General features: G+C 44.9%; 1 protein-coding gene across 4 annotated transcripts in view; it reads right to left on the bottom strand.

Moving 5' to 3' along the window:
* Positions 1-2079: 2079 nt before the first annotated feature.
* The window catches only part of CHEK2 (checkpoint kinase 2), a 38855-nt gene continuing 30390 nt past the window's right edge, over positions 2080-10544 (bottom strand). For all 4 annotated transcript variants that reach the window (XM_016432524.2, XM_016432528.2, XM_016432526.2 and 1 more), the window contains 2 exons: positions 4054-4134; positions 2080-2900 (listed from right to left, as the gene is read on the bottom strand). In XM_016432524.2, the coding sequence (XP_016288010.1) occupies positions 2775-2900; positions 4054-4134 (207 nt within the window). In that variant the 3' untranslated portion in view covers positions 2080-2774. The remainder of the gene's footprint in view (positions 2901-4053; positions 4135-10544) is intronic.

Raw genomic sequence — 10544 nt, 5'->3', positions numbered from 1 at the left:
TGTCAGAAAGGTTGATCACTAACAAAATATTTAAAAACAGGTTTATTAGCTGAAGGGACAAGGAATTTGGAAGGGGAATCAGGGAGTGACTTATTTCTAACCCACCCAGATATTAAAATCTTAGCCTTTCTAAATAACCATAACCTAACTAAATAAAAGGGGTAATAATAAAAGATTGTGAAGATTGGATTTAGCTATCTCCTGATTGTAACAATGAAGATACTTAGCTCTTCCTTTATTGGGGAGATTGAATTGTAATCCACAATCTATTTTTAGATTTTGATCCCCAAAAGGTGATAACTCAGTATTTTAAGTAGACCTACAAAAAGGTGTTAAGTAACTACAAAAGGTAAACTAACCAAAAAAAAGTGTTAAGTAACTCAAAAAGGTATAATCTGGAAAGTGTGAACTAAAGATTGGGCAGTCCTGGAGAAAAGTATCTGCTGTGATTGGGAGACGTGAAATTTTGGGGAGGTGACACAAGAGAAAAAGATCTTTAAAAGAGAACCAGAGGCCAGAAGAAGGGAGATTCAAGATTGGTGTTGGATGGAGGATCTCTGACTCAGAATTGGACTGGAGGAACTGGACCCCTGGAGGAACCCATGCCGGAGACCTCAGACTGTTTTTCCTTTTAGATGGTCACCGTTGGCGAGTGAAAGGCTGACTTAGTGACCCTGCCTTTGGGCACTTCTTAGAAAGGCCCATCATCTTGAGATTCTTTTCCCTGATTAGCTGATTAGGGCCTTAGTATTTCTACCTGGCTCAGAGGAAGCCGGAGTTTCCTCTCTCCCCCTTTCTCTCTTCCTTAATATCTTCCCTCTATTGTAAATAAACTACCATAAATTCCATTTAATTTAGTGATTCATTTTGGGATTTAGAAATTAAATCCCTGGCGACCACCTATATAAATATTCAGAGTCCAACCACAATTAAAATTAACAAGATAAAGGGGTTAGTAAAGTCCACAGGGCCCAGATTCTCACAACTCCACAGTCCTTGGTTAGGTCAAACTACAGTATCAAGATGAATATAGCCTCACAGGTTCAGGAAGGGAGGATGAATATAGCCTCACAGGTTCAGGAAGGGAGGAGGTTCACACCCACTCACATTGTCCACCAGTGTGAATAGGAACACTCACTCAACCTGTCCTGTTACAGATGATCCAAGTCTCTAGCAGCTCCAAAGTTGGTTTCCTTCATGGAGACATTTCCACACAGCCTCTCCATCTATATCCCAGATTGAGAGTGCCACTTGCCAGTTCCCCAAATGCCTTAGAATGCTGACCCAGCCAGCTCTGTGGAATCTTGGTTTGAAGGCTGTCAGTCAGTTTTACACAATTCCCTGGCTACAAATTCCATATGCATTTGAATGACCACTTCGGATGTATGCATACATCTCTCTCTCTCACACACACTCACACACACACACACACACACACACATCTGAGACAGATGGTCCAAGTGAACAATGAACTGGACCCAGAGCTGAAAAGGAGATCAAGCTGGATTGCTGTGAGGAAATTGTTTAACTGAAGAAAAAGGTCCATCCTTTCAACCCCAATACAATCTGTGAAGAAATGAAAATGACTCTCCCACAGAGGGCAATGGAGAGATACATGGAGGAGGGAGTAGTCTACATTCTAGAATCATCCTGGAACTCCAAAGAAGAACAGAAGTCATGGAAGTTATGAGAACCAAAGATGAACTGGTCATGTAGGAAGAACGAGGAATAGTGGTAGATGACCAGGACTCTAGGAGTACCCTCATGGCGCAAGGAAAGTGTCAACCTCCATCATGTTGGGTAGACCCCTTTAGTGAATTCTTAGAACAGCCACTCACAAGCAATGGGAATGGAGGGCTGAAGGAAGCTTCTTCCATGGGGATCACAGATACATTCAAGAAGCACCCTATTCTTTCCCTTGATACTGGTGAGGAGAGATGGCTTTTGCCAAGAGTAGAAGGAAGAGAACTGAACTGGGTTTGAGCCTTGCCGTGTCATGGGTCACAACCTCTCCTGAATTTATCTTTTATAAAATGCAGATAATATTTGGAATATTTAACCCATAGAGCTGCTGCTAGGTTCAAACAAGAATATACACAAAGCTTTATTTGTACAAAGGGAGTTGGAGAACAGAAGAGATTTTAGGATCCAGACCTTAGAGACTATCATGGTGAATCTCCTCATTTTATAGATAAAGAAACCTGAGACTAAACGAAGTCAAGTTACTTTTCCAAGGAGACAAAGAAAAAGTAGATTTCAACCCTAAGCCCTTGGTTTCCCCAGCCTGTTCCCTTCTCCAATTCTATTCCTATAGAGTTACATGCTCATCTATAAAATAAGGGGATTTGGTCTAGAGGGCAACCAAGGTTTCCCCCTTAGCTTTAGATGCAGATTACACCTAACACCTATTAAAAAAAAAAAACAACCTTCCCTTCCATCTTAGAATCAATACTGTATTGGTTCCAAGACAGAAGAGTGGTAAAGGCTAGGCAGCAAGGTTCAGTGACTTGCCCAGGGTCACACAGCTAGGAAGTGTCTGAGGTCACATTTGAAACCAAGATCTCTAGGTCTGGCTCTCAATCCACTGAGCTACCCAGCTGCCCCCCCCCTCCCCCCAACACCTATTTTTGATTACACCAACTCATGATTAGACTAATTTTTTATCTGTACATCAATGATTGTGTTAAACCATTTTTCCTTTAAAAAAAAAACCACTTTTTTATAAAAAATAGAAATTGTCCCCAAATGCCTAACAAAAAGGCAAGTTATAAAAGTCACTTTCTTTCCCTTTTTTCTGGTAATTGTGTTGTCGACAGGGAGGTAGAGGCTAGACAATGTCCTGAAGAGCTAGCTTCATCCTCTTCTTCCCCTTCATGGGGACGCTTTCGGCTTGTGGAGAGCTGGAAAAAAAAATTTTTTTTTTAACTTTTAGCTAAGAATTTTGTCTTAAGCATTTGAAAGCAAGTTTGACATTTTATCTGACAAATACAAAGACAAGTACAACTGGGATCCTGAGGGGAAAGCACTATCTCTAGGATCAGAGGCCCCAAATTCAAATTTCACTTCCAACAATTACCATATTTGGGGCAGTTAAGTGGCTCAGAGGATAGAGAGCCAGGCCTAGGTGCAGGAGGACCTGGGGTCAAATCCAGTCTCAGATACTTTCTAGCTGTGTGACCCTGAGCAAGTCACTTAACCCCCACTGCCAACCCTTACTGCTCTTCTGTCTTGGAACCAATATGTAATATTGTTTCTGAGATGGAAGGTGAAGGTGGTTTTTATTAAATGAGAAAAAACCCCACAATTTCCATCTGTGTAACTGAACAAGTCAGTTAACATCCTTGATCCTCAGTTCCCCCATCTGTAAAACAAGAGAGATGAACCCCCCTTTCTCTTTGGTAAAAGGAAGAGACTGGAAGCTCAGAGGCTATGGAGGAGAACCCTGCCAGAGGGCATCTAATGGAGACTTGGTGATCGCCTTTGACCTTCCTCACACTATCCCAGAGAGCTGGCTGTTGTTCTTAGAAAGTGTTGTGAAAGCACTTTACAAGCAACATTTGGCTGACAGTGACTCAACGACTGGAATACCCATTGGCATCCCAACAGCATTCTAACAGTTCCCGAAGCCCTCATTCAAAGCCCTCCAATGAGGGATGTCCTTGGCAATGGATCCAGCCTTTCACATTTTGGATGTGACTTTCAGAGGACCATCAATAAATTCCTTTCCTGGGATTCTCATTAACACTCCCTCCCCAAGTCCTAGTTTTCTCTATTAGATTTTAAATTCTTTGAGGTCAAGGAGCCATCTTCTTTATCTCTGGATCTCCCTCGGGCCCAGCTTTAGTGCCTTCCCTAATGGCTGATGCTGACTATTAGTTGGTAATGTATGAATTGTAAAGCCTGGGAAGAAATATGATGTCAACCTTGAAAAAAGTTCTCTTGATGCTGATTTTAAAGTGGTTTTTTAAGCCACTAAATAGACATTGTGCAAAGATTCAAGATGCCACTAACTAGCTCCTCCAACCCGGTCATTTCTTTGACAAAATGTTATACCTGGGCTGGGGGTGGGGGAAGATGCGGTGGCATAGTTTCTTCCATCAACAGGGCATGGAATTTACTTTTCATCTCTTCATCCTATGAGGAGTTAAAAAAAAAGAAAAGTATGACCTTTGTGGGAGGAAAAGATCCAGTTGTAGGACTGTACGCCTTAAAACAGGCACCCAGAGAAAGAAGGCACACTTCTGGCAACTTGCAACCCCTTCCTGAAGCTTGTTCCTAACTAAGCCAGTGGGCAGGAGTAGAGAGACACGCCCTGAGGTTCTCTGTAAGAGGAAAAATGGGTAGCCAGGAGACAAGTATTTTGCTTTAATGGAAAATCTCTAGAGATCCAAAGAGAACCTTCCCTAAGCAGGCCACCTGTCAAGCATTAAATAATTCCAACATACCTACATATTCATATTCATTCTCATTCTCTTTCTCCCCCTCTCTCTGTCTCTCTCTCTCTCTCCCCCTCTTTGTCTCTGTCTGTTTCTCTCTCCCTCTCTGTCTCTCTCTCTGTCTGTCTCTCTCTCCCTCTCTGTCTTTCTCTCTCCCCTCTGTCATTCTCTTCTGTCTCTGTCTCTCTGTTTCTCTCTCTCTCTCTCCCCTCTCTGTCTCTCTCTCCCTCTTTGTCCCTGTCTTCCTCTCTGTCTCTCCCTCTCTCTCTCCCCTCTCTGTCTCTCTCTCCCTCTTTGTCCCTGTCTTCCTCTCTCTGTCTCTCCCTCTGTCTCTCTCTCTCCCCTCTGTCACTCTCTTCTGTCTTTGTCTCTCTGTTTCTCTCTGTCTCTCCCCCTCTCTGTCTCTTTCTCTCCCCTGTCACTCTTCTGTCTCTTTCTCTCTCTCTCCCCTCTGTCACTCTCTTCTGTCTGTCTGTTTCTCTCTCTCTCCTGTCTCTGCCTCTCTCTCCCCTCTGTCACTCTCTTCTGTCTCTGTCTCTCTGTCTGTTTCTCTCTGTCTCTCTCTCCCTCTCTGCCTCTCTCTCTCTCCCCCTCTCTGTCTCTTTCTCTCCCCTGTCACTCTTCTGTCTCTGTCTCTCTCTCCCTCCCCTCTGTCTCTCTCCCTCTCCCTGTCTGTTTCTCTCTCTCCCTCCTTGCCTCTGTCTCCCTCTCTCTCTCTGTCTTTCTCTCTCTCTCCCCTCTGTCTCTCTCTCCCTCTCTGTCTCTCTCTCTCTGTCTGTCTCTGCCTCTCTGTCTGTTTCTCTCTCTCCCTCTTTGGCTCTGTCTCCCTCTCTCTGTCTTTCTCTCTCTCTCCCCTCTGTCTCTCTCTCCCTCTCTGTCTCTCTCTCTCTGTCTGTCTCTGCCTCTGCCTCTCTGTCTGTTTCTCTCTCTCCCTCTTTGGCTCTGTCTCCCTCTCTCTCTGTCTTTCTCTCTCTCTCCCCTCTGTCTCTCTCTCCCTCTCTGTCTCTCTCTCTCTCTGTCTGTCTCTCTCCCTTTCCCTCTCTCTGTCTGTTTCTCTCTCTCCCTCTTTGTCTCTGTCTCCCTCTCTCTCTCTGGGTCACATAGTTAGGAATATTCCCTGACATTCACAGAAAAATTTGGAAAGGGTAGTTTCCTCCCAGACCACCTGGGAAGAGAGGCCCAGTCCCATGAGCCCAAGAGCCTTGGGAATAACAGTGACCCTGAAACTACCAGATGTGCTTCCAGCCCAGATTCCACAGCTAATGTTGAGGGGGAAAATCATTCTAGAGAAGGGACCCAACTTATCACCACTGGCAACTGCTGACCAACTGCCACCAAGAAGGTGATGGACACAAGAACTGCAGGAGGGGCAGCATCTCCCAGGCTACCTGTACTCCTCCTAGCTCTGTCTTCAGGCCATCATCTGGGGAAGCAGCTCCCATGGGGAATAGCCACCAGCCAACTGACTGCTGCCCACAAGCCAGGGAAGCCAGCCTAGAGGAAGCAGTGGGATGCCCAAAGGAGAGTCAGGAGGCAGCATGAGCCAGGCAGCTTTAAGTCCCACCCCAGCTGTGACCACCATCTTCCCTCAGAACCTAATGGGAACAAGCCAGGACCCTGAACCCAAGAGTCCTGGGCAAAGCCATGCCTTTAGCCCAGTGTCCCAGCCATCCTCCCAGGGAGCTCCTATACCTCCCAGGAAGTGACCTTGGAGAGATGCAGCCTGGACCTGCTCCTGAAGGGGCTGCAGCTCCAGCTACCAAAGACCCAGAGCAGACTGTCCTTGATTGGCGGAATGACATTCGAGAAGAGGCATCACCAGCTCTTTTGCTACTGCTCCCCCAAACCCCGGGGCCTTTCTCCCCGACTTGCAGTGGAAGCCTTCCTTCCGTGGCTGCTGTGTAGAGTGTGAGCTCCCTGAGAGCAGCAAGGGACTTTTACATGTGTATCCTTAGCACTAAGGATCAGGATGAAATGCTTTCATCAGAATCTAATAATGAGACTTGAAAGATGCACTGAGAATGATGAGAAACTCAACTCTTGCACCTTTAGAAAGGTAATGAAGCCAACCATCCTGGAGAGATAACTATTTATTCCTTTCAGAAAAGCCTCCAGGGACAGCTAGATGGTGAAGTGGATTGAGTGCTCATTCGTCTTCCCGAGTTCAAATCCAGCCTCAGACAATTCCTAGCTGTGTGACCTTGGGCAAGTCACTTAGCTTGGTTGGCTTCAGTGTCCTCATCTGTCAAATGAGCTAGAGAAGGAAATGGTAAACCACGCCAGTATCTCTGCCAAGTGTAAGGCCAGAAATGTAGGGGGTTAAAATTAAAGGGTTGGATAAGATATTTAAGAGTGGTTGCCAGGAATCATTACTCAATTCCAAATGATTTTTATGGAAATTTATTTACAAAAGGAGAAAGAATGAAAGTAAGGAAACGAGAGAGAGTAGATATTTACTCTGGCTCGGTCCGAACCAGGCAGGGCTTAAGAGACCCAGCAAAGGGGCCCCAGAGGTAAATTAACAAGGGTTTTAGCCACAAGGCCTCCTCCGAGACGAGGGACCTCTCCAGAACAAGCCAGGGAAAGGAGTCAGCCTTTTTCACTCACCCACGTGTAGTTCAAAGGGAAAATAGGAAGCCGGTCCTAGGTCCTCAGTCAGAGCTCCTCCAGGGTCAAGTTGAAGGCGCAAGACCCTTTCACAGGAAGTTCTTGACACTTTTAAAGACCTTCCTTTCGTCACTTGCTGTGCCTTCCTTCCATTTTACGGGGACCAATCACAGCTAAAGCTTTGCTTAGGACTGCCCGGGGGGCGGGCAGTCGGTTCTGATTGGTCACCCACGTTCACACATGTGGGTCACAGACCTCTCCCACTTAAGGATAAGTGGGGTGCATGTGCTTCTGGGGATTAAATCTAAAAATGGGCAGGGGGGAGGTAATCCCATCTTCACATAGGAAAACCCCAAAAGGGGTCATCAAGAGTCGGATATGACTGAAACAACTGACCAACAAAAGCCTCCAAAAACGTAAGCGAGGCAACCTCCTTGGTAGCCTCCATTCTCTGGTGTTTTATCAATTTTATAATAAAGAAGACCATCATGTCTGATGTGAATCAAGTCTAAACTATCGCATGTAAGGTGAGACAACTAATGGATTCATTTCTTTCTACATTTTCTCCTTCATATTCAGCATGGCACTACGGCTTGGCTGGCTTGGGAGCTAAGGATTCTGAAGACAAAGTTTCCCCTCTGACATAGCCTGGCTGTATGGCCCCAGGTGAGTGTTCTAGGTCACTCTACACAGAATGGACCAACCTGCCCTAGAAGAGGGAATTTCCTCCCCAGGGAGTTCTCTATACCGATGAAGTCACAGGTCCCATCCCGAGCCTCTATTCCCAGGTTCAATCATTTCCCAACTTCTGCTAAAGCTAGCTTCAAATTCGGCCAACTCAATCGCCAGTGTTAACGGGAGACAGGAAATTATGAAATCCAAAACTAGTCCCCAGACTCGACTTATTTCCAATTTCCTGATACCAAAAACTTATGTCTGCTCAGTGGATTTCAATTTCATTTCTTCCTTCCCACATCCTGGTACCATCAATAACATTTAGAATCTATTATGTCTATAGCCTGAGAGGTGGTACGACCAGGGAGGAGGGGAAAAAAGGAAAGGCCCATAATAATGATCCCTCCCACTGTATCCTACAGATTTCTCCTAGAATCAGCGGCAGCCTTGAGGCCCATAAACAGGTGAATCATTTCACCTTGTGCCTACCCTGACTATTCCCATCTGAATATACCAAATCCTCTCCTCTCTGTAAATCGGTCTCACCCATTTCCCTACAGTGGGCCTAGCACATATCTCGCACTCAATTGTTATTCATCCTTCATTTGGAAGAAGGCTGATGACATCACAGGGTGATGTTTTGACTTGCTCGTGAATCAGATTTAAGTGATCCAGAGTTGCCCAAAGTTAATAAGCCTCACTCTCTTTCAGAGCCACAGAAGTCCAGTGGCAAGAAAAAAGTGGCATCAAAGAAATGACCAATAAATATTTGTCAAAAACAGCCCATTTCCTCCCCAAAAAGTCCCCTTGGATTTTCCTACTCCTCATGACCCCATTTGGGATTTTCTTGGCAAAGATACTGGAGTCACTGGCCATTTCCTTCTCCAGCTCATTTTATAGAAAAGGAAACTGAGGCCAACGGGGTAAAGTGACTCATCCAGGGTCACCCAGTCAGTACATGTTTGAAACCAGATTTGAACTCATTAAGATGAAGCTTCCTGACTCTAGGCCCAGCTTTCTGTGTACTGTGGTGCCCCCTAACAGTCCACCTCCCATCCCCATAAGCTCTATTCAGGATTAAGGTGATAAAGGTTATAGCCCATCAGAATGGGGATGAAGCCTACATAGCCAACTTACAACCAGAATAGGATAATTCATCATTAGAAAAGAAAGACTAATTTATCCTAAACCCTAGGGAGGCCCAATGAGGATAATCTGATCACCAAAGAGCATTTTGCTATGATCATGGCCTGACACAGGTCGCAATTGTCCCTGGAGGCAGCGTGAGGCCTTCCTCATCCATGGAATGCTCTGACACAGCTCACCCTCCCATGGACTCGGAATACGATCAAGCGAAGTGGAACAGAAATCTGCCAAGTGATAGGCAGTCAGCGATGGGCTCACATCACCTTCATTTTATCTTAATAACAGGCAGCGGCTAAAAGGAAATGCTTTCAAGGGCAAGAACTGATTTCCATTGTGAAGATTAAATTTAACACTCCCCTGATTATAACAATGAAAATACTTGACTCTCCCCTGAGTGTGAAGATTAAATTGTAACCCCTGTCTATTTTTAGAACACAGTACTTAAAAGTTAAGTATGGAGATCTACCCATTTTTATATTTTTCATCACTAAAAGTGCAAACACCCCAATTTCACACATTGAGTGGGGAAGGTCTGTGACCCACATGTGTGATAGTGGATGATGAATCAGAATTGACTGACTGCCTTCTGGGCAGTCCTAAAACAAAGTGTCAACTGTGATTGGTAGATGTAAAATTAGGGGAAGACACAGGAAGTGATGCAAAAGAAGCATCTTGAAAAGGAGCTGTTACTTCCTGTGAAATGCAGTTCTTCATTTTTTGGAAGTGGAGACTGGGGGAATTCTTCATTCTTTCAAGTTGAGGCTAGTGAAGAGGGGCAGAAAGATCTGCTGATTGAACTGACACATGGTGGGTAAAAAAGCTGATTTCACTGCTGGCTTTTCTCTGAAGAGACTGGCCTCAGGAAAGACCTATTCTTTGCCAAGGCTGGCTGACCTTGGCGACCACACTCTTAAATAATCAAGTCCAACCCTTTAAAAATTAACCCCATTTCCCCCTTACACCGTGCCTTTGATAGAGGCTTACCCCTGCCAACCCATATCCCAATGATGTTCCAAACCAAATCCCAGAAATGATATTTATTTACTCTTAGTAAAGTCTGGAAAAAAATCACCTTCTCTGCGTACTCCTGTCCTCTGAAAACTTGGAGTCTTTGCTGTAATGAAGCATCTTGGCTTATTATAAAATAAAGTACTCACATACTAAGGGGACCCATCTGACATTAAAAATGTGCTCATGTGGGCCATTTCCTTCTCCAGCTCATTTTATAGAAAAGGAAACTGAGGCCAATGGCTCAATGGAATGAGAGCCAGGCTTAGAGATAGGAGGTCCTGGGTTCAAATCTGGCCTCAGACCCTTCCTAGCTATGTGACCCTGGGCGAGTCACTTCATCCCCATTGCCTAGCCCTTACTGATCTTCTGCCTTAGATCCAATACACAGTGTTGATTCTAAGACAGAAGGCAAGGGTTTTTTTTTATTTAAGTATTCACTTAGAAAAAAGTCGTACTATAATTACACATGGCCCTGCACTCTGCCCCCAAGGTAAGCGATCTACTAGCCAACTCCCAGTTCCAGCTCAGCTCAGAGTATGCTGGTGAGTTTATTAAACATCTACCAACGAAAGGATTCATTTGAACACAACTGGGACCACCACTGAGAATGCAGATAATGTCAATAATCAGACAGGAAAAATGTGACAGACATTTTGTTGTAGGATCACC

This window comes from Monodelphis domestica, chromosome 3, assembly GCF_027887165.1.
Source record: "Monodelphis domestica isolate mMonDom1 chromosome 3, mMonDom1.pri, whole genome shotgun sequence".
NCBI lineage: Eukaryota > Metazoa > Chordata > Mammalia > Didelphimorphia > Didelphidae > Monodelphis > Monodelphis domestica.
Note: the sequence above shows the minus strand (reverse complement) of the source record. Positions and strands in the feature narration are given on the sequence as shown.